This window comes from Podarcis tiliguerta (assembly GCF_965153285.1).
Source record: "Podarcis tiliguerta genome assembly, chromosome: 8".
Taxonomy (NCBI): Eukaryota; Metazoa; Chordata; class Lepidosauria; order Squamata; family Lacertidae; genus Podarcis; species Podarcis tiliguerta.
Genome location: NC_139541.1, coordinates 7,386,500 through 7,409,532, shown reverse-complemented (window position 1 = coordinate 7,409,532; position 23,033 = coordinate 7,386,500). Strand labels below are relative to the sequence as shown.

Below are 23,033 nucleotides of genomic sequence, written 5' to 3'. Positions count from 1 at the left end.
TAGATCAATAGCAAGAAGGCTGAACTGTGAACCAGGAAGTCCCCAGTTCAAATGTTGCTTCTGGTGGCCTTTGGCGAACTTCTTTCTCTTTCTCTCACTCCACCCTGTCAGTAATAGGAGGATAATAATATTGGTTGTAAGTATTCCCGAGATATTGACAAGTACTTTAGAGAGTTCAAAGTACTTTAGAGAGTTCATGTTTTAGATCAGGGGCATGAGGGGTGTCTGTTATCCAGGACTGCATTTTGCCACAAACTTTTTGCAGACTATATAAACCTGATATAACCAGCATATCAGCATATCTTGTACAGCTGGTGCATAACATACGAAACTCACAGAGATGTAGTATTGAAATGTACAGTGCCTCCATTTCTCTTTTCTGTATGAGTGAAAAATTACTGCACATAGTGGATATCAATAGTGCAATCCTCCAGAACTTACTCTACTTCTTAGATGGGAGACTTGGGGGGGGGGGGGATAAATAGGAATATTCTTGGAAAGGGCATAAGGCAGGACCTGTTTGATGTTGTCACCCACTAGTGCTTGAAACCCCCTCAGCGCATTATGCGACTGGTGTGGGTCCAGTTGTGAGGACATGGAGATCTCTAGATACCAGGTTGGTGACTGACATCTCCATTTGGCTGACCCTCCAGATTTCTTAAGCAGGTAAGCCCAAGAGCTTCTTCACTGCATTTATATCCCACCCTTTTCTCCAAGGAGTACATGGTTCCCCCCCCCCCTCAGTTAATCCCTACAGTGACCCTTGAGGTAGGTTCAGAGGCTGTGACTGGCCCAAGGTCACCCAGTGAGCTTTATGATTGAGTGGGGATTTCAACCCTGATTTCGCAGGTACTAGTCTAACACTCTAACCGCATCAGTACACTGGCTTCCTGGAGTATTTCTTCTATGGGGCAAATATATAGATTAAGTAGGTACATAAATATGGGGAAAGCAAAATGTAACGTAGGGAAGGATCTGAAATATTTTGAATTATGTTTTATTCTAGATTGCTTTATTTGAAGTTTTACTGTGTTGTAAACCTCTTTGATATTTTTTCTTTCAAAATATAAAGCAGTATAAAAGAGAAATGAATCATAACAACAACAAAATTTCATTAAAATGTGCCTACACATTCTGTTGTGGTGAGTATAGGCCAGTTTTAAGGTGCCATTTGGCTATTAGCTTACATATCTGAGTTTCTAACACTGGTCACCCCTTTTGAAATGTGATATGTGTGAGTATAGCATTTAATTCTAATATTAAGTGAGATTTCAACAGAAATAGCTTATTTTTCTTTCACTTCTACTTACCTCTTCAGTGTGCTGAAATTATTTTTAATAATTTGAATTTTCAGTGGTTGTGATCTGTCTCAGGATAATGCTTTTATGTGGAAAAGCAAAATCTACAGATTGAAAGAGTTGTTTATGAGTCAGTTGGAAATGTTGCATGTACTGAGGATTAAAGCACCTGTTTAGAATCTAATTTGGGTTTCTAAAATGGGCTTGTGTTCTTGTACCTCTGTGTGGAGACCTTACTGGATGCTGATAATTCTGGCATGCCCCTATTTTGATACTATGTTTCTTTTAAATATGTAGAGCATTTGAGAATAGTGACTACTGGTCTTAAGTTCTTGAATGCCTTTTATTACTCTTTATGCTACAATACTAGTTTATTGTACAATAGAATCCTGCTGAAGTGAAATGTCCTGCTGCTGTCTGTTTTGAAGTTGTTTTTTGTATTCAAAATGTGAATGAATATTCCATTTTTATCCAGTGGAGATAAATTCTGAAGGAAATAGGTATGTGCATCTGCTTTTTTGGCAGAGAACAGGAATGCCTGCTGTGTTCAACCAAAAAGGTTGAACACAGCCAAAAAGGAGAAAATATTGTAGAGGATTAGAGGATTTCCTGGTATCAGTATTAATCATTTTGGATATGTGTATTAATATTAGCAGACGGACCCTGAGAACTGCTATAGACACACCCAAGCATTTGTGTGTGACTGTTGCTGTTGCTGCTGTTGTTGTTATATTAAATTTCTATTAATGCCCTTCCTTTGAGGATCACAGGCTGGTTTACAATATAAAAACACAGTAATACACAACACAGTTACAAACACAAAAAATACCAAACCCCCTCAGTTTAAAAGGTCGTATATTCTTTAATTAGCCAAAAGCCTGGGGCGAGAGGGATGCATTTGCCTGACACCTAAATATACCGTATTTTTTGCTCTATAAGACGCACCTAGTTTTTGGAGGAGGAAAACATTCTGAATCTCAGAAGCCAGAACAGCAAGAGGGATCGCTACGCAGTGAAAACAGCAATCCCTCTTGCTGTTCTGGCTTCTGGGATGGCTGCGCAGCCTGCATTCGCTCCATAAGACGCACACACATTTCCCCTTACTTTTTAGGAGGGGAAAAGTGAGTCTTATAGAGCAAAAAAATACGGTATGTAATAAAGGTGAGCCTCCCTGGGGAGAGCAGTCCACGAGTGAGGAACCATCGCAGAAAATTGCCCTCCAGACCCCTCATGGAGGAGGCGCATGAAGAAGGGCCTCAGATGATGATCACAGGCTCCGTGACAGTTCATGTGGGGAGAGGTGGCCCTTGAGGTATTGTAGTCCTGAGCCATTTAAGGCTTTATAGGTCAAAACTAGCACTTCGAATTGGGCCAGGAAACTAATTGTCAGCCAGGGTAGTTGGGCCAGGATTGGAATTATATACTCTAGCCGTCAAACCATAGCTCTTTCCCTGTCCCTGGTTATGCAGCAAGTCCTTGCACTGTTTCACAAACTGCTTTTGAACGGCCACCGCCAATCAGTTGCAAAAGAGGTTGGACATAAGTACATTGGGTATGTGGATGTCAATCAACTATGGTTTACCAAGACTGAGCAGCATGCTAGTGCATACTGCTTCATCATTCCTGCTCGACTTCTCTCCTTAGGCTGGTGGGGGACAACAAACCATGAGCCTTGGTTTGTTGCCATATCTGAACTAGGAACATGGTTTATCTCTGACAAATCACAATCAGCAACAAACTATAGGAGTATAGGAAGCTGTCTTAAATGAAGTCAAATGACTGGTCCATCTAGCTCAGTATTGGCCACAGCTCTCTCAAGATTTCAGACACAGGGTCTTTCCCAAACCTACCTTTGGCAAGCAGAGCATATGGTCTTGCAGTGGCGTCCAAACTTTTTTCAAAGAGCGCCAGCTTTGATGAAGTGAAGGGCCATGAGGGCCGACCAAAGTTGTTAACCTTTTTTTTAGGATTGAAGTTGTTGAGTTTTGTGGTTTTACCCCAAAGTTGTTGAGCTTTTTAAGGGTTGAAGTTGCTGAGGGTATTTTTAGGATTTTACCCCAGGAAATAAACTACCATAGCTACCATAGGGGCCGGATTAAACTGACCGGTGGGCTGGATTAGGCCCCCGATATGGACTTTGGACATGTCTGGTCTAAGGTGATTCTGAAATACATAGACCTTGTTCACAAATAAAAAAAAGAGACGGTCAATGGCTTATTTGGAGCAAGCAGCATTCTAGTGTTCACTGCCCAATTGTTCCCACTCTGCTGCTTCCCCCTTATGTGCGTAGGAACAATATACAATATACGGGTTAAGTACTTAATTTGTTCTGGAAGTCCGTTCTTAACCTGAAACTGTTCTTAACCTGAAGCACCACTTTAGCTAATGGGGCCTCCTGCTGCCGCCGCGCCACCGGAGCATGATTTCTGTTCTTATCCTGAAGCAAAGTTCTTAACCTGAAGCACTATTTCTGGGTTAGCAGAGTCTGTAACCTGAAGTGTATGTAACCTGAAGTGTATGTAACCCGAGGTACCACTGTACCATGAAGCTTGGTGTCTATTGGTTCTTTAATAGCCTTTATGAATTTTTAATACACCAACCTAAAGTTGTGTTTGGTTTGAAATTCTAAGAGCCCAGCCCAGGGGTGGGAGGAGGAGTCCAGTTACCTGGAATTGCCCCATCCTTTCAAATATCATTTGAATAAATATATTTGCTTTCTCTCTGGATCCATAACCTTCATGAGGGTATATTGTGTCTTTTGTATTGGGGCTGTTTGCTTGACTGAACTGTTTAGAGGCTTGATTGTGCATTTGTGAGTGTGGCCATGTGGTGTGCTAGAGGAAGTGATTTGGGGAGAGGTGTTAGCAGTCAGCAGCAGTTCCAGAATCATAGGCTTGGAAGGTACCCTCATGGATAATCTAGGGCTAGGCCAACCCGCCCTGCAATGCAGGAATCACAGTCAAATTGAACAATACATGTAAACAGGAGTGTTTAGCAGGGGAGTTTGAGCTGGAGGCCCAGAGTGCTGTCTTATGGTGTGTGTAGGACCAAGAGATATGGAAGCAAAGGAGCTGCTGCAGGGACCTGTGACACCTGTCCCGTGTTTGTTTCCTGCTTGAGAAAGTGCAAAACTTTTTTTTTTTGAAAATAATATTTATTACTTTTCCAACAATTTAAACACTACAAAACAAAGACAAAAAACAAAAACAAAAACAAAAAAACCAAAAAACCACAATACAATACAAAAACACTACATATCACTAACACATTAAACTAACAAAACCAAACAAGAACAGTTTAAAACACCTCAAACAATTTCAATATCTTATCTTTCATTCACTTATTTCACCGACCTCCTCACACCTCCCTTTTTGTATTCCACTTCTGTTAATTGTTTCAGCAATTCCTTTCCATCTTCCTCTGTTTTCTATCCTATAATTATCTTAACACATTATAACCTTATTTTTTCCTTTAATATTCTATTAATCTATTTATACTTAAATCCTTATAACATTTCTACTAAAGCCATATAACTTCATTCCAACATTCTTCTAACATTCATTAATTTTACAGTATTTCTGTAGATAGTCTTTAAACTTTTTCCAGTCTTCTTCCACCGACTCTTCTCTCTGGTCCTGGATTCTGCCAGTCATTTCCGCCAGTTCCATAGAGAAAGTGCAAAACTACACCTGCAGCACAGTGATCGAAATTAACTGGTTGCCAGTCGGGTTTTTTTGAGACTCAGCACCAGCTACCTAGTGAACAAATTGAGATTTCCAGTTCTATGATTTGCGACTGAGAGCCTTCCTTTTTTGCCGGCTTCTCATGAAGACTTTTGATGTGTTAGCAAACTGAAGAAGCTCTTTCACACATTTAAATGGATTGCTTTTCTCTTGTGGTTGCAAACAAATGGATTGCAGGACATGGGGCAGCAGGGGAGAGCTAGCTGTTTTGCTTCTGATCACACAGAAGATAGTCGCTTTGGAGAAACAGAACTGCTGTGTGGGAAACACTCTTTAAAGTTGACCATATTCTATAAAATAGATTTTTTTTAGAAACAGAAGAAAGCTGGAGTGGAATTGTATGATCTTTTAAGTGCAAGGGATGCCAGTAAGACCTATCAACATTTTATAATTCAAAGCACAAGTGTTCGAAATTAACCAGGCTCATTTTGCACCTGACTGTTGGCTACTTGAGACCAAGTGAAGATGCCTGGGCACCCCTAATACCTCCAGGAGGTGTATGCCTGGGGATCATTAGACCTTGACTGTTTTCACACACGAATACCTCATCCTGTAGAATTCTATCAATTATATTTAATCTGCGCAATCGGAATGAATTTCTGGAACCAAAATGCTTTTTCTGTGCAGCCTGAGCAGGAGCAGTGAACAACATTATAATTGTTGTAGCTTGTTTTCACTTACCCTACCCCCACTGCTGCCTCGTGGAAGATAGAGCAAGCTTGTTTTCTCCTGCTCGGGAGGTTAGGACCCAAACCCATGGATTCAAGTTACTAGAAAGGAGTGTCCAACTCAACATCAGGAAGGACTTTCTGAGCTGTTTGACAGTGGAGCAGACTCCCTCAGAACGTGGTGGTCTCTCCTTCATTCATTAAGCAGAGGTTGGATGGCCATCAGTCTTGGATTCTTTAGTTGAGATTCTAGCATTGCAGGGGGTTACGCTAGATGATGCTTTGAGTCTCTTCCAACTCCACAATTCTGTGATTATCCTATATATTTGAAATCAAAGATGGAGTTGGTGTTTCTCTTCTTGCAATCATTAACTAAGCTTGATATCTTTTGGAAAGTCAGGGAAATGTGCTCTTTCTAACTGTTTCTGAAATGATGAAGTGACCTTGAGAATCTCTTCCTGCCCCAGCCAGTTGCTAATTAGTATCTTTACAGCAACGTCTTGAGACTGATACATGCGGAGTACAAATGAGCTATTGCCTACAAGGTGGTAGAATCCCCCCACCCCACTGCCCCAGTAAGGGGCATGGGAAGCCAGTGAGTTCGTTCTGAGTAGAGTGGAAAGTCCAACTGTTCATTATTTTTGTACAGTGGTACTTCTGGTTAAGAACTTAATTCGTTCTGGAGGTCCGTTCTTAACCCGAAACTGTTCTTAACCTGTGGCAGCAGCAGGAGGCCCCATTAGCTAAAGTGGTGCTTCAGGTTAAGAACAATTTCAGGTTAAGAACGGACCTCCTGAACGAATTAAGTTCTTAACCCGAGGTACCACTGTACAGAAACAATTGTGTTAATGCAATATAGAGGACTGCTTAACTCTAGAAGAATACTTAACTGAAAACATAACCAAAAAAAAGATTGCAGAAGGGTAGTCATGTGTTTACTAAAAGAAATCATTAAGGAACTTGTGGCATCTTAAAAGACTTAGGGATTTACCAAAGCATACATTTTTGTAGATGGGATTTCATTTCATTATATGCATGAAGTTTATCTTCAGTTGAAATGTAAATATACATATGGGCGGCAGTGGTAAACATTGAGGGGAAATGTCATGAACTGCAAAAGATTCAGTCTGTGACAATTCAGTTGTACTTTAAATATATACAAAATAAACAGAGTTGACCACAGCAGCAGTAATGAGTGATAACGTAATCACCAAACAAACAAAAACCTGGGACCTTTGCATTTATTTATTTATTTATTTATTTATAAGAGGGAAATTGCATTCTGCTTTTTACAGAAGAAACACAAACAGATTACAAAAACTTAATAAAATACATAACAATAAAAGCAGTTCATATCAAGGTAAAAACATATCAAGAAAGTTAAAATACCTTTCATACAATAAAAACAGGATGTAAACAGAATTCAAGCTTTAAGAAGCTCACCTGAAACCAATCAAAACCTCTCTAGGAAAGAAGTTCTGCAACTACTGCAGAAAACACCCCCTTGTTGTGCCCCAGCTAATTGTGCTTCTGAAAGTGATGAGATGCATTGCAGGGTCACTGATACTTAATGCATCGGGTAGAAAGAGTTGTGTGGCAGGAGATACTCCACCAGAACTCCTTGACAGTATGGAGCTTCATAGGTGAGTAATTGATAACAGCTATAGCAATCCTTGATCATTAGTGTTTCCCAAGTGTCTTTGTAATCTTATTTAGGAATTGATAGCCCTTTTTAAAAAGGACCCACGTCAGGCCAGCAAACTGCTTTGTTGCAAAATACACTTTAGAAAACATCTGAAGGCAACATCTGAAGTTCAGGAAAGTTTTTAATGTCTAACGGTTTATTGTTTTTTATATTTTGCTGGAAGCCTCCCAGAGTGGCTGGGGAAGCCCAGCCAGATGGGTGGGGTATAAACAATAATATTAATATTTATCTGATGTTGGTCCTTTATTCTTTTCAGTCCCTATTTGAACATAAAAAGCCAGTCACTTTGTACCTGCCTGCTGAACTCAATAGGATGTGCAAACCAAGTTTAATGAAGGAAGTAATGATTGACAGTCATGGAAACGTTTGCTAGGACCATTTTGAGGAAAACTCTGGTTGTTGGAGCATAGAGCCATTTATCAGGAGAGCTTCACCGTTTATAGAGTTTTTGCTTTCTGTTCACTTGTATGTTTGGCATTAGCTGCATTCAGGCAGTCATAAGCCAAGATAAACTAGGAAATTTCTAATTAATAAGTGAATATATGAACAAGCTTTTTACTCACTCAAATATGTTTGTTTAGAACTAGGAAACGATAGATTTGGAACAAGACAGGATCCTAAACCATGGTATGTTGCCTTTGTATGTCTTGGCTGATGTAGTGTGTTGATTGATGTGGTGTTTGGATATGGGAAAATCCCCACTCAAGATTTTGGAGAGCTGTGGATAAGTCATCTATGGAGGGAGGACTTTAGCTCAGTGGTAGAGCATCTGCTTTGCATGCGGGAGGATCCATGTTGAATCCTGCGCATCTCCAGGTAGAGCTGGGAATGTCCCTTGCCTTGAGAGATGCTGCTAGTCAGTGTATACAATACAGTGGTACCTCTGTTTAAGAACTGTCCAGTTTAAGAACGATATGATAGCCATGTTCAAATATATAAAAGGATGTCACATAGAGGAGGGAGAAAGGATCCAAACTACAAGAAAGAAGATTCCACCGAAACATTAGGAAGAACTTCCTGACAGTAAGAGCTGTCCGACAGTGGAATTTGCTGCCAAGGAGTGTGGTGGAGTCTCCTTCTTTGAAGGTCTTTAAGCAGAGGCTTGACAACCATATGTCAGGAGTGCTCTGATGGTGTTTCCTGCTTGGCAGGGGGTTGGACTCGATGACCCTTGTGGTCTCTTCCAACTCTATGATTCTATGATTCTATGAAAACTGGAAATACAGTAGTATATTGGTTTGAGAACTTTACTTCGGTCTAAGAACGGAAGCCACATGGTGGAAGGGCACTGGTGGTGGGAGGCCTCATTAGGGAAAGCATGCCTCGGTTTTGGTTTAAGAACGGACTTCCGGAACGGATTAGGTTCGTAAACCGAGGTACCACTGTATTGAGCTAGATAATGTCCCACCACCTTTCACCCTTGCAGAATTGTCATAATGGTGGTGATCCTCAGAGCTCCTTGAAAGAAGGGGTTGTGCATGAGACTATTGATTTGACCCCATGTTCTACATAAATATTACACAAACACTTTAAAGTATGATAATCAGAACTGATTCCAAAATGAGTTTGAGGCTTTTCATTAAAGATTACTGCCTTACACTGTATTTGATTTGTTCTTTCTATATTTGGGTTTTTTTGTGCTAGAAATACCAGAAAGCAAGATCCTAGTTGCTTCTCTGTTTACACAGGAATAAGTTTATTTTGAGCTCAGGCCTGAGCTCATTACTGTAAGTAGCCTGAACCCCCATGTACATAAGAGGCCTTGGATGTGCCACACTATTTCACCCCACTTTTTTTTTGCCAAAGCTTTCATGCCTCTGTAAATGTAGAGCAGAGGAGGTACATCTGAGTCTCCTCCAACATGAGGCATAGTTGTCAGTGCTATGTGAAAGCACAAAGGTAATTGAAGAACAGGCCTGAATGCACCAATTTGTCTTGTATGCCAAACTGGTTGGGAGTAATACAAGCTTATTCATCAGGGCAGAAGGTTTTGAGTCTTGGTTGCAACTAAGGGAATCCATTGACAGACTTTTTAAAGAACCGCCTCTGCAACAGCTCCTGGGTGTGAACTGAAGCCCTTCTAAGCTTACACACTGTGTTGTGTCTAATGACTTCGACTGAGAGCTTGGCAACTCAGCCACTAAGGTTCTCACTATTTAGTATTGCTGTCATAAGGGTTGATGTGCCCCTGTGGGTTTAAAGGGGATTGTGATTGCTGCCGTTTCTGGTGTTTTCTGTGGTGGCAGTGAATATACAGTGGTACCTCGGTTTAAGAACAGCCCTGTTTAAGAACTATTCCGTTTATGAACTCCGCAAAACCAGAAGTAGTGTCCCGGTTTGTGAACTTTACTTCGGTCTAAGACCAGAATCCGAACGGTGGAAGGGCACCGGTGGCAGGAGGCCTCATTGGGGAAAGCGCACCTTGGTTTAAGAACGGTTTTGGTTTAAGAACGGACTTCCGGAACAGATTAAGTTCGTAAACCGAGGTACCACTGTCGTTGCCTTTCATATTCTTGTTCCCACTTTTCTTCTGCACTCTAGTGCAGGCATGTCCAACTCCTAAGAGACTGTGATCTACTCACAGTATAAAAATACTGGCTGTGATCTACCCATTGTTATTGACAGCCAAAGTTGTTGAGCTTCGTGATCTACCACAGACGTCCAGTGATCTACCGGTAGATCACGATCTACCTGTTGCACATGCCTGCTCTAGTGTGACCAGCGAACATAGCTGAGAATGGGGCAGTGCAGAGAGCAGCAGTCTGGATTCTTAGCAGCTGAGGGAGGTGACGTCTCCAGGGTAGAGAGATAGCTTGGACCTTGCCTCAGTGGTCTGGTCTTGTTAACTTTCAAATGTGTTGTCATTCAGTCCTGTAGGAAAATGCCTGGCAGTGGGTTGCCTTGAGGACAAAGCTGGCCCCAATCCTGATGCTGGGTGTCCTGGCCCACACTGACAACAATCTTGTGCATAAGAGGCGTGATACATTTTCCAGAGGGCTTTGCTGTGCTGTACAAGCCACACACACTGTATATAGGAATGAGAAGTGTCAACTTACATTGAAGTGTTGCATCATGTTCAGGGTTTCAGTCACTTAATTCCATCCTTTTGGTTCCATCCCCCCAACCAAAAGTATTTTGTGCCCATTACGGATGCTCAGGTGTCTTTTGGGAATTTCTGGGTTCCCTCCTTCCATAGGGCTTTCCCTCAATTCTGTTTTTTTTTGGGGGGGGGGTGCAGTGAACACACTTGCACCCAGTCCCAGCTATATTAAATTCTTGAATTTTTCTACTGTTGTCTATAAGCAGCTTTTTCTCTCGCTTGAAAATGCTGTGGACCAGGAAGCGACCTATCCAGACAATGATTTTTTTCTGTTTGCCAGTGCTTTCCCCCCAAGAAAAATAGGTGCTGGAACTCACCATGAAGTTGTTACACTAAGTCACCAGGCAACTCAAGGCAGCCCTGAACAGATGCCGGTTTGACAACACCTAGAGAGGCCATAAGGGATGCGGGTGGCGCTGTGGGTTAAAGCCTCAGTGCCTAGGGCTTGCCGATCGAAAGGTCGGCGGTTCGAATCCCCGCGGCGGTGTGCGCTCCCGCTGTTCGGTCCCAGCGCCTGCCAACCTAGCAGTTCGAAAGCACCCCCGGGTGCAACTAGATAAATAGGGACCGCTTACTAGCGGGAAGGTAAACGGCGTTTCCGTGTGCGGCTCTGGCTCGCCAGAACAGCAATGTCACGCTGGCCACGTGACCCGGAAGTGTCTTCGGACAGCGCCGGCCCTTGGCCTCCTTGAGTGAGATGGGCACACAACCCTAGAGTCTGTCAAGACTGGCCCGTACGGGCAGGGGTACCTTTACCTTTTTAGAGAGGCCATAAAAACTGCGGCAATCTGTCTCCCATGTCCAATCAATGTGCCTCTGCCTTCCTCGTTCTCTTAGATTCAGGCGGATGGCTAGGGCAGCTCAGAAGGGCACACTGCGTAAATGTGCAAGTGTGCAACAGTAGATGGCTGGCTGGAAAGCTTAAAGCCCACCACTGCAACCTGGGAGACAGATTGAAGAAAAGGAAATGCGAATTTGCCCTGCCCTGTAGCGTGGCTAGGAGCTAGGTGAAGTCATAGATCTAAAAGAAAGTGTAGACTTGCACACACTGACCAGCTTCTGTTTTGACTTGCAATGTTTGTTTTGGGGTTCTCAGAAGTATGTAAAGGCAAGAAGTAGGCAGGGGGAGTGCTGATCGCAATGGCACCCACCTGAGAGGTGCCACAACTGTGCTCTGGCATGCACCAGCTGAAAAAAGCACTGCTTTCTGCCATATACACACGTACTGTGTATTTTTTTTTAAAAAAAAATTATTAAAGTTTTCTTGGTTTACAAAGGTATGTGCAATGTCTCTTTTTTCAAGTTACAGTTTCCATAGGTCAGTTTCATTAGTTGAGACATTAGGGTTACATTAGGAAGAAAAGGGGGGTGCTTGTGTTCCTTTGGTGGTGAGAGAATTTGGGGTTGGCCTAGGGTGTGGTTGCTTGTTTGTGATTGGTTGGTTAATAAGTGCAAGCATGAGATGACTCAAATTGGTGCTTATGTACAGATGCTCTGGATTCACTTATTGAGGCCTGTTATTTCAATACCCCCCCCCCCCCGTTACTTTAGCAGCTGTTTTTGTGGGTGTTGTGGCCCTTAAGCACAAGAAAGGCTTTTAGCAGGGCTGTCGGCCTGCCCTCAGGAATTTCACTTAACCACTCAATGATTTAACAACACCAGACATAGCTAATTGAGAGCTCTTCGAAGTCCACTGTGTTGCTGCTTGTGTAAAGCGCTTGAAGATGCTTGAGCAGAAGGAACTAATTTGTAGGTACACTGTGGTAAGAGCAGAAGAGAATTTTTCTGGTAGCTTCACTGCATTACTGTATCAGCTCCTAGGAAGCCATAGTATGCAAGTTTGTAACTGCTATATGTAGCCTTTCACCTAGCTGGCAGTAAAAACTAATGTTCACAAGATCTCTAAATAATCCAGAATAGCTGGAATGTAGTAATGTTAGGCAAATGAGCCAAGTGACTTATATGTCTTTGCAGTGCTTGATTTATGCAACTATTGTCACTTGTCGGTACAGTGTTGGCCATTAAAAAAAAAATTAGAAAAAGGGACCAGTGTAAAGAAGCGGTGGCTTGCAACAAGTGTATAAATGTGCCTTTGAAAACGGGACAGGGTGGAATGGGGCAGAGTGGGCTTATGCGCATCCCGGCAGCATGTGTAGGTACCTCGGAACACAACTCCCACCCATGCAAATGGGGAGTTGCATATATGTACACTGTTGATTGTTACCAATCTAAGGTAAAGGTAAAGGGACTCCTGACCATTAGGTCCAGTTCATCTCGCTTTATTGGCTGAGGGAGCCGACGTACAGCTTCTGGGTCATGTGGCCAGCATGACTAAGCCACTTCTGGCTAACTAGAGCAGCGCACAGAAACGCCATTTACCTTCCCACTGAAGCGGTACCTATTTATCTACTTGTACTTTGAAGTGCTTTCGAACTGCTAGGTTGGCAGGAGCAGGGACCGAGCAACGGGAGCTCACCCCATCACAGGGATTCGAACCGCTGACCTTCAGATTGGCAAGTCCTAGGCTCTGTGGTTTAACCCACAGCACCACCCGCGTCCCTTTGTTACCAATCTAGAACATTTTTAAAGAGCCTTAGACAAACTCATGGAGGAGATAGTTATTGATGGCTTCAAGCCATGATGGCTATGCTTTGCCTCCACTATTGGAGGCAGCAATGCTTCTGAATACCAGTTGCCGGAAACCATACGAGGAGAAAGTGCTGTTGTGCATGGCTCCTGCCTGCAGGTTTCCCACAGGCATCCAGTTGGCCACTGAGAAAGTGATGCTGGACTACATGGGCCATTAGTCTGATCCACCAAGCTCATGTTCGTATGTACACACATAAAAGGTAAAGGTACCCCTGCCCGTACGGGCCAGTCTTGCCAGACTCTAGGGTTGTGCGCCCATCTCACTCAAAGAGGCCGGGGGCCAGCGCTGTCCGAAGACACTTCCGGGTCATGTGGCCAGCGTGACATCGCTGCTCTGGTGAGCCAGAGCCACACACGGAAACGCCGTTTACCTTCCCGCTAGTAAGCGGTCCCTATTTATCTACTTGCACCCAGGGGTGCTTTCGAACTGCTAGGTTGGCAGGCGCTGGGACCGAACAGCGGGAGCGCACCCCGCCACGATGATTCGAACCGCCGACCTTTCGATCGGCAAGCCCTAGGCACTGAGGCTTTAACCCACAGCGCCACCCGCGTCCCCATGTACACACATACTTGATTCATTAATAGGTGAAGCAAGAATTTAAAACACTCCGAGCTTGCTGAATCAGATCCCAATCTGTTTAGAATATATTTATTTTATTGGAAAAACCTACACCACTAATTACTAACATATGCACATATTTAGGTGGCTCTTCAACCAAAGTTCACAGGGCAACATACAAAAATTACAATAAAACCATTGAACATAGTAGCAAAGATATCAGATATATTGTGTTCCATATGCAAGGCATTTTATTGGTTAGATAAACAAACTATACTAATGAGCAGCTACCAGAAATGCACATCTAGGTCTCAAAGAAATCGCATGCAACTTACAAGTAGGGGAGAACTCTTTGTTCATCTTTGAAAAGTTTAAAAACACGCATAATTGGGGGGGGGGCGCAGTTCACAAAATAGCTGAGCATTTTTTTCACATGTGTAACAATCATAATACTTTCTTTGTTACTGCTCAGAACTAAAATGCAGCTAATTAAATCTTTTAGCTTTATACATTTATGCATTTTGACCTGGTTTTGGTTTTTTTTTTTTTTTTTTGAAGCAGGAGCTGCTTTGTATTGAGGCTAGTGTGCTTTTTGAGGTGATGGGACCTCAGGGGAGAATGAGCTACTCTAATTCAAATATCTGAGAGTTTTGCAATAGGAGAGGTAGTCAGAGCTTGAATTAAGATAGAAAGTGCTGTGTTAATTACCAAGCTTTATATATTGCCCTGGTTATCAAATAACATCAGATGTGTGCGAGCAGAATTATGCTTACGTACTTAATTTCTCAGAAAACAATTTTGAAAAGTACTCAAGTATGTAATTTCTGTTCTGTATATCATAAGTACCTTTATTAAATGAATTTGTTGTAATTTGAACTGTTTGACATTGTCTGGTTACCATCATAGGATTGCAGTGTTGGAAGGGATCACAAGGCTCATCTAGTCTAACCCTCTGCAATGCAGGAATGTTTTACTCAACATGGGGCTTGAACCCACAACCCTGAAGATAGTGTCACATCAAGTTAGCTATTTTTTCTTGGTATGATTTTTCTGAGTCCCCGTCCCCCCCACTTGTTGAAAGTCAGAGTCATATATCCCAGATCACATGCGGAAATGTAATGACTTTAGGGAATTCTAGAACTGCCATTAAAATCAATCATGTTACTGTTTTTCTGCTGTTATGTCAGTGGGAGAACTGATCTAATAGTTTTAGGTTACTAAAATATCAAGATGTCTCTTCTGTAGGCATTGTGCTCTGCTGTGCCATAAGACTGCTGCCTGTCAGACTTATGATGACCTGTGTTGAGTGAGTTAGTCCAATGAGTAGATGGCTCTGACTTGCAGTGAGGGGTTAAGATTACTTGGCTTTTTGGTATTCCGGCTCTGCTTTTCTTTGATGAGGAAATTTTTGAATTTCAACATGTTGGCAATGAGCTGTTTGAGTGCTTTCCAGTTTATTTCCCCTCCTAATAGACTGGGGGGTTGGGGGCGGGGAGAGTTGCTTTGAGTCATATGTTTAGGTTATAATTTATTCCCCTCCTCCGCTTGTCTATTTAGGAAGTTAAATTTTCTGCCACCATTTTAAAGGTTGCTTATTTTTGTGACCTTTTTTAAAAATGAAAAACGAAATACTCTGATGTGTTGAGAAGCACACTAGGCAAATCTGTTTCTTAGGGAAATCATCGATAGCTGTAAACCCTAGAGTACATTTAAATAACACTTGATTTATATGTGGTAATGTTCTGGACAATAACAGAGAAGAATGACTGCAAAAGTAGGGTTTTTCATACTATAGTGAGGCTTTCGATTCTTTTTGGAAAGTTAAATTTCAGCCGCCTAAACAAGCATCTTTTGTTTTATTTAGTCTCATAACTGTCTTTATTAATTGCAGAGGTCGCAGCAGTGGCAAAAGTCTGCCTCAGCCTTCGGTAAGTACATATTTTAATATTTTATATTGTGGTTCTTTGTTGCATACCTGATAATGAGATATATTGAGTGTGAAAGTCAGAACGCAAATCTGTTTTACTGTTTGGAATGGTTCAAACTACCTTTTATACTAAATATGTTAGCTTCATTGCTATTGGGTTTTCCTTTGGGCCGGATCAGATAATAACCTCTCCTTGATCCAATCCAGTATCATTTGGGTTGGATCGGATAATGACCTCTCCTTCATCCAGTCCATATGGAAAAGAGAGTGAAGACTGAACTGACATGCCAGTCCCGCCCACAGATGTTCACATGTGGCAATTTCCTAGTTGGATAGGGAGGGCAGACATGCTCTTGCTTCTTTCAACATATATCTTGTGTGGGCTGGATCAGAGAGAGGTGTTGTCCAGCCAAGCCATTTGTCACACTCTGGTGGAATGCAACCTGACATTTTCAGACAAAATTATACTTGGGAGTATAAAGCACTAAACTGACAAGTTTTCTAGATATTTTTGGCAACTAGGCAGCACACAAGCAGAATAATTTAAAGCTGTTGCTGGTGACAGCACCTAAATATTTTCATTCTTGCTTGAGACTTGAAGCACCAACCTATCCCTCCTACACTGATATAATATTTTATTTATCAGTTCCTTTATTGCATTTGTAATGTGTTAGGTTTGTTTCTGGGCTCTCTTGGGCACCATATGCAGAAAGGTGGGGCTCAGGTTTAGTTTATTTTATTTTTTAATAACAGATATTTTAGAGCATTAAGAAGTCTGTCGAGTATAAGAAAATGCTGATAAAATCAACAAACTTTGAAAATAAGAAATCATATTAAAATTAACAAAATATAGATACAATCAACAGAGTTTAAAAACAAGTTTTCTTAAATTAACTTAACCCATATTGATAACTGCAGTAGGGAGATGTGCAGAATTGGGTCCATATATTATATCTCTGTTCTGTTGTTTTCCCTTACTGGTGAGAAATCAAACTTCATTCTTGACCATGGCTTTGACTACCTCCACTCAGTTTCTCCTAATTTGAGAAACTTTGGGAAATCTATGACATTAAAAAGTAGTAGAAAACTGACATAAATATGTAGTCATATTGATGATAAAAAATTGATGTTAGAAACCTTTTTCCCTTGTTGTATTTTCACAAAATATGTTGTCTAGGAAGCTCAAGGTAATCCAGCTGATGACCTTAATACACTTTTACTGAGTTACCTCCTAAAATGCTTTCTTAGGTAAAAGGGTGATGTCACAAACCTAATGTGCTTCAATATAGAGAGGGCTACATGACACCCAGGCAGTAGGAAACAGCCCAAAGTCAGCTGGTCAATCAAAAAGATTACAATGGAGCTTTCGTCATTCTTGTTCTCTGGTTCACAAGAGTAAAATTGATGGAAGAATGGAGACAGCTTCCAATCTAGAAGCTCTGCCATCGCTGCACATGTGTATGTGCAGACCCACGAAAGGCAGCTGCCTGTGTGACATTTCACATTTGGTAGGATCAGAAGCATGCCATGTATGTTCTTTTGTAATGAACAGTGTGCGGTCATATATGAAGAACCAAAGTGTAAAAGAAAATTGGTCTTGGAATCTATTTTGAATTGACTTTAACATAGCTTTTTTAGACATGTCCCTGTGAATCTGTACTTATTGTAGAAGTGCTAGCTTTTAAACCAGCCTTACCATTTCCTGGTGCTGCCCTCCAGATGTTTTGGGCTACATCTCCAGCCAATTCCATGTGCCATTACCATGCTGAATTGTTGGGGGAAATCTGCCTTTAACTCAAGTACAAATTGCAGTGCTTATTCTTGTCTTTCCAGGATTTCAAAGCATTTTAATTTAATCTATCTTGCTGGAGCACAAAACAATAGGGAGGTTAAAATAAGCCTGGCAATGATTAACATACAGGCGGCCAGTGTGTTGGAGGCAATTTAGAGGGTTCTGTGTGTACTCTGTGAATTTACAATAGCAGCCCTATGGTTGTTTCCAACCAAGTCCTCATGTGAGGAGCACAATTTCAGTTTGCATAACAGAACCGCCCTCCTTCTTTCCATGCACCTTCCAAAATCTGCTTTGGAGGTCTTCTCGCCTCCTCCCCCCCCCCTTAGTGATTTGTAAGTCTGCTAGTGGGAGCCTCTTTTGGCTGAAGAGCAGGCTTTTAAAATGTCCCTAAATCCCCTAAAAAAATAGCACTAATTTGTTGCACTGTTTTAAATATCACATTGTTTTTCAATAGCAGCATGTATTACTGTGGTTTTTTTTAATTATTTTATATATCAAACCTGTTCTATAAAGTACTGAGCAGTCAAACAATCAAATCTTTTTTGATTGGTCAGACATCCAACCCCTCTTCAGCATTTGGCAATTGGTTTGTCAAATGAATGGGGTGTGAACAAACGTCAGTACTGTTTTGATTCCCTTTGACTAGTAAAGGTAAAGGTACCCCTGCCCATACGGGCCAGTCTTGACAGACTCTAGGGTTGTGCGCCCATCTCACTCAAGAGGCCGGGGGCCAGCGCTGTCCGGAGACACTTCCGGGTCACGTGGCCAGCGTGACATCGCTGCTCTGGCGAGCCAGAGCCGCACACGGAACGCCGTTTACCTTCCCGCCAGTAAGCGGTCCCTATTTATCTACTTGCACCCGAGGGTGCTTTCGAACTGCTAGGTTGGCAGGCGCTGGGACCGAGCAACGGGAGCGCACCCCGCCATGGGGATTCGAACCGCCGACCTTTCGATCGGCAAGCCCTAGGCGCTGAGGCTTTTACCCAACAGCGCCACCCGCGTCCCATTCCCTTTGACTAACCCAGTTATAATTATTCCAATGGCTTCCTGGCTCTTCTCCCCTCAGCCCGCCTTGCCTGGCCCACCAACAGTCTGAATTTTTGTGAGTTGCAGCTGTGCTTTGATGCCTAATGAGTTTCCCCCCCCTCTTGTTTCAGGTTTCTTTCCCTGGTATATATGCGAACATGCGGATGGTTCACATTCTCACATCAGTTGTCGTAAGTTATAACCAAACATTTCCCTGGGGATTCTTCACTTGTAACAACAATGTTAGAGGAGATCTTAATGGCTTATTTTTTATATAACTATTAATTTACATTTCTAAGTGGGGTGCATAAAACCAACCCACAGAAAATAGATCAACAAAAGCATAAAACTAAACACTACCTTAAAATAAGTAAAATTTACCATTTCTAGTCAGGACATTTGTACACTGCTTCTTTAATATGAGGTTGGCAGAGTATATTTCTCCCTACTCCCTCTACCCCCCAGTGATCCTTCCTGAAACCTGGTTCCATAATGGAGGCTCTTAGTCTGCCACCTGAGAATAGACAAGTAGTCACACAGGGGAGGGCTTTCTGGGTTGTGATATCCGGGATAGGGAACTGACCTCTCTGGAGAGGTATGCCTGACTTCCTCCCTTTTGTCTTTTAGGTTTCATTGAAGCAGACCTTTAAAAAATCTTTTTTTATATATATGTTGCCGTGACTTTTAAACTGCTGTTGGTTTGCTTTATTACTGGGTTGTTTTGCATTAACTTATATTTATTTCTTGTCTTACTTTGCATTGTATTCATTTTATTTAAATAGCCTCCATACGTCAGCAAAGAGTAAGGGGCTCCTATTGTGTTGGAACTTGATTTACTTTTGCTGTTGGAATGGTCTTTTTGTAATATTGCCTGCACCAAGCTTTGAAGGGAGTGCGCTATAAACCTTAGTTGATTGAGGGCTAGGGTGAGAGGGATAGAGAATCACCTTAAATGTGTAGTGAGATTTTGTGTAGTTAAGTAAACTACTTGATGTTTCATTCCCCTTGTGTGCAATCTTTTGTTTTCTAACTCCTACATTAAAAAGGGAATTTCTCTTAATGAGTCTTTTTTTCTATCTAGGGATCAAAATGTGAAGTCCAAGTGAAAAATGGAAATATATATGAAGGAGTTTTTAAAACTTACAGCTCTAAAGTAAGTGTGATTAGCTTTTTGTTCTGATTCTGTTGCCTATCCTCATTTGGTATAGGTCGGAAGTTTGCATTGGGATCTAGCCTTTCTGGTTTTCACTTGATGCCCCAGTATAGAATTAATTATTTTCGAGTTCACGGTATTAAGAATTCAGTGGTTTTATTTGAATAGTTCTAAAAACTCGCAAGCAGATGAAAAAAGTGAGTCTTGGGTTCAGTGGTGAAGTCCATGCATTCGTGCACTCAATTTTGGAAAGACCATGTAGGAGGTAAGCTGTTATATTTTTGATAACGTAGGAATGTCATCTGGATTCTGTTAACTGGCACCATGTAATTTTTCTTTTCTTAAACTTTGTGTTTGCATTGCCTTTTGAGATGTATGTAAAATTTGCTGGAGCAGTTGTTCCCAAAGGGGCTGGCAGGAGAGGGTGGCAAGTGTAGCAGGGAGATAAAAGGACAATCAAATGAGAGTTTGTCTCAAATTGGACCTAATATAAATGAGATTTCCAGGCAAAAGTAAGCTCACACCTCTCATCAAGTTTGCATATATACTTAAGGTATACAGTCATAAAAAGGTAAAGGTACCCCTGCCCATACGAGCCAGTCTTGACAGACTCTAGGGTTGTGCGCTCATCTCACTCTAAAGGCCGGGAGCCAGCGCTGTCCGCAGACACTTCCGGGTCACGTGGCCAGTGTGACGAAGCTGCTCCGGCGAGCCGGCACCAGCGCAGCACACGGAAACGCCGTTTACCTTCCCGCTATAAAGCAGTACCTATTTATCTACTTGCACTTAAGAGTGCTTTCGAACTGCTAGGTGGGCAGGAGCTGGGACCAAACGACGGGAGCTCACCCCGCCGCGGGGATTCGAACCGCCGACCATGCGATCGGCAAGTCCTAGGCGCTGAGGTTTTACCCACAGCGCCACCCGCGTCCCTTTATACAGTCATACCTCAGGATAAATATGCTTCAGGATAAGTATTTTCGGGTTGCGCTCCGCAGCAATCCGAAATGCATTACTTCCGGGTTGCGCCGCTCGCACATGTGCAGACGGTCAAAATGACGTCGCATGCATGCGGGAAGCGGCAAAATGCGACCCGCAGACGTGCAGTCGCATCTTACATTATGTTCAGGATGCAAACAGGGCTCCGGAACGGATCCCGTTCGCGTCCCTAGGTACCAATGTATACGTACGAGGCTTGTTTATAATTCTATTTTGGGAATGATTCATGCCCATATGTAGCTGCTTTGTTTTATACTTTTTGGATGCCCCATGAACATATTATAAAGCAGTTGTGTTCTGGTTCAAATCAAGCACTGCTAGGAGTTGCTTCTTTTTGTTTTCCTATGTATTTCTTATCAATAAAAGTTTTGGTGTGGCGTGAGCAAAATTTTATCCTGAAAGTGTGGCCCAGAGGGAAAAAAAGTTTTAAGAACCACTGCACTAGAGGGAAAGAGGGAGGCTATTGTACATTAAAAAGGTAAAGGTACCCCTGACCGTTAGGTTCAGTCGCGGACAACTCTGGGGTTGTGTGCTCATCTCGCTCTATAGGCCGAGGGAGTTGGTGTTTGTCTGCAGACAGCTTCCGGGTCATGTAGATTAGGAAGATTAAAAAAGCCTTCTCTTTTGGGCAGCCTTTTGAGCAAGGTAAAAATACCTCACTGTCTATTGATGTGCTTTAATCTGAGCTGATCAGCAGGTTGTGTGAGTAGTAACATACCTCCACGTTTGCTTGTCACATTATGACCACATGCCCGTTGGTTCATTTTTACATTTGTGCAGGCTAAATATCTGGAAACCCCACACTTATTTAGAAGATTTGAATTATGTGCATAGCTTCCACTCTCTTCAGACAATGGTTTGCAAATTAAAAGCTACCTCCATTAGCATAGCCTCGCTTCCCTGTTTCTCTCCAGGGCAATTTCCTCAATCTCTCTACCGGTAATCTTGGTTTTGTGCTATCTGTGCACTGGTTCAATTGTGGTTAATGCAAACCCTTAATATTTTTTTTTAATAAACCGGAGACTGAAGCCATTGCTGGGTTTATAAACCCACTGAAGCCAAATTGCAAGAGAGCCTGATATGAGTTCTCCATGGTTTGTGTTGGCATTCATGAAACAAATATTAATGCTAAAAGGCATGAAAATATTACCCATGATTGGAAGAAGGGAAAGGAAAGTGGCATGCCTTCTGAGGCGTGCAGAGAGCTATAGTTATGTCTGCACTAGTTGTAAGGATATCAACAGCGCAAACCCAAGTCTTTGAGAAAACCTTCTAACCCCCCCCCCCTTCCTGGGGCCTTTCAAATGTTTTGAATTGCAACTCACATCAACCCTGGCCAGCATGGGAGGGCACCAGGTTCTGGAAGGCTGTTCCAGACCATCTGCTGAAACTTAAGTTCTTTCACATTAAGCTTGGTCAGTTCACGTTTCCCTTGCCTTTCAGTGTGATTTAGTGCTTGATGCAGCTCATCGAAAGACTGCAGAATCCAGCCCGGGTCCAAAACGAGAAGACATAATAGAGAGTATCTTGTTCAAGTCTTCGGATTTTGTGATGGTGCAGTTTAAAGACATGGATTCCAGTTATGCACGGAAAGGTACCTGTTTCTATATGTTAGAATGGTTTATGAAACTGGCTTCTCTTTTTAAAAAATGTTCCTAAAGGCTTAGCTTTTCGTGTGTTTCTTTGTGGGAGGAAGGGTTTAGGATATAAGGAGCTGCCTTCTGTGGCAAGTCTTAGTCCACATAGCTTCATACTGTCTACTGACTAGCAACTCCTCTTCTGGGGTTTTGAGGAAAGTTATTTTCCAGCTTTCTTACTCTGGAGCTGCCAGAGATTCGCCACAAGGCGATGTACACGTGGAGCATATGCTTTCCCACTATTGAATCCTCCAGAGGTTTGGCGCACCCAGACTTTGCAACTACTTGGAAGGATTCAACCTCTTGCACCGTTTATTGCTCCCTGCTACAACACTTGACAAAAGCACCTTGCCCCTTGTAATCTGCCAGACAGAGAAGGACAACTGTGGTAGCTGCATTGTTACAGCAGAACAGCTACACCTCTCCCCATGTTATGGAGTCACACAGTGGGGGTGGCTGATATTTCCAATTTAATCCAAGCATTCGGATTCTGGTGGCAGCTGTCTTCGATATTGTTTTCGAAACCCAGTGGGGAAGAAAATAAGGCTGTTTGGGCTCTTCTTTGGAGGATGTCTTTAGAAAAGTAGTGATAGTAACTTATTGACAGGAGGACTCAGCTGGAGATCAAAGCCAGACTGGATTTATAAGGACAAAAGCAGCAGGCACCCGAACAGGTGAATAAATGTGGTGAAGTCTTAAATGTCCCAGAATTGTGAGCAATAGTTAATGTGGTGAAGTCTTAAATGTCCCAGAATTGTGAGCAATAGTTTAAAAGCA

The 23,033-nt window shown here is 42.3% G+C and overlaps 1 protein-coding gene and 1 long non-coding RNA gene across 9 annotated transcripts in view; one reads left to right on the top strand and one right to left on the bottom strand.

Annotated features, from left to right (window-relative positions):
* The window catches only part of ATXN2 (ataxin 2), a 66,979-nt gene that overhangs the window by 3,668 nt on the left and 40,278 nt on the right, over nt 1-23,033 (top strand). For 4 of the 8 annotated variants that reach the window (XM_083453759.1, XM_083453756.1, XM_083453754.1 and 1 more), the window contains exons 2-5: nt 15,614-15,650; nt 18,602-18,661; nt 19,552-19,623; nt 22,063-22,213. In XM_083453759.1, the coding sequence (XP_083309885.1) occupies nt 15,614-15,650; nt 18,602-18,661; nt 19,552-19,623; nt 22,063-22,213 (320 nt within the window). Of the gene's footprint in view, nt 1-15,613; nt 15,651-18,601; nt 18,662-19,551; nt 19,624-22,062; nt 22,220-23,033 lie in introns of all 8 variants that reach the window. The other 4 variants (XM_083453755.1, XM_083453758.1, XM_083453757.1 and 1 more) reach the window with 1 other exon arrangement.
* Nucleotides 1-23,033, bottom strand: part of LOC310684000 — a 35,133-nt gene that overhangs the window by 6,608 nt on the left and 5,492 nt on the right. The window lies entirely within an intron of this gene.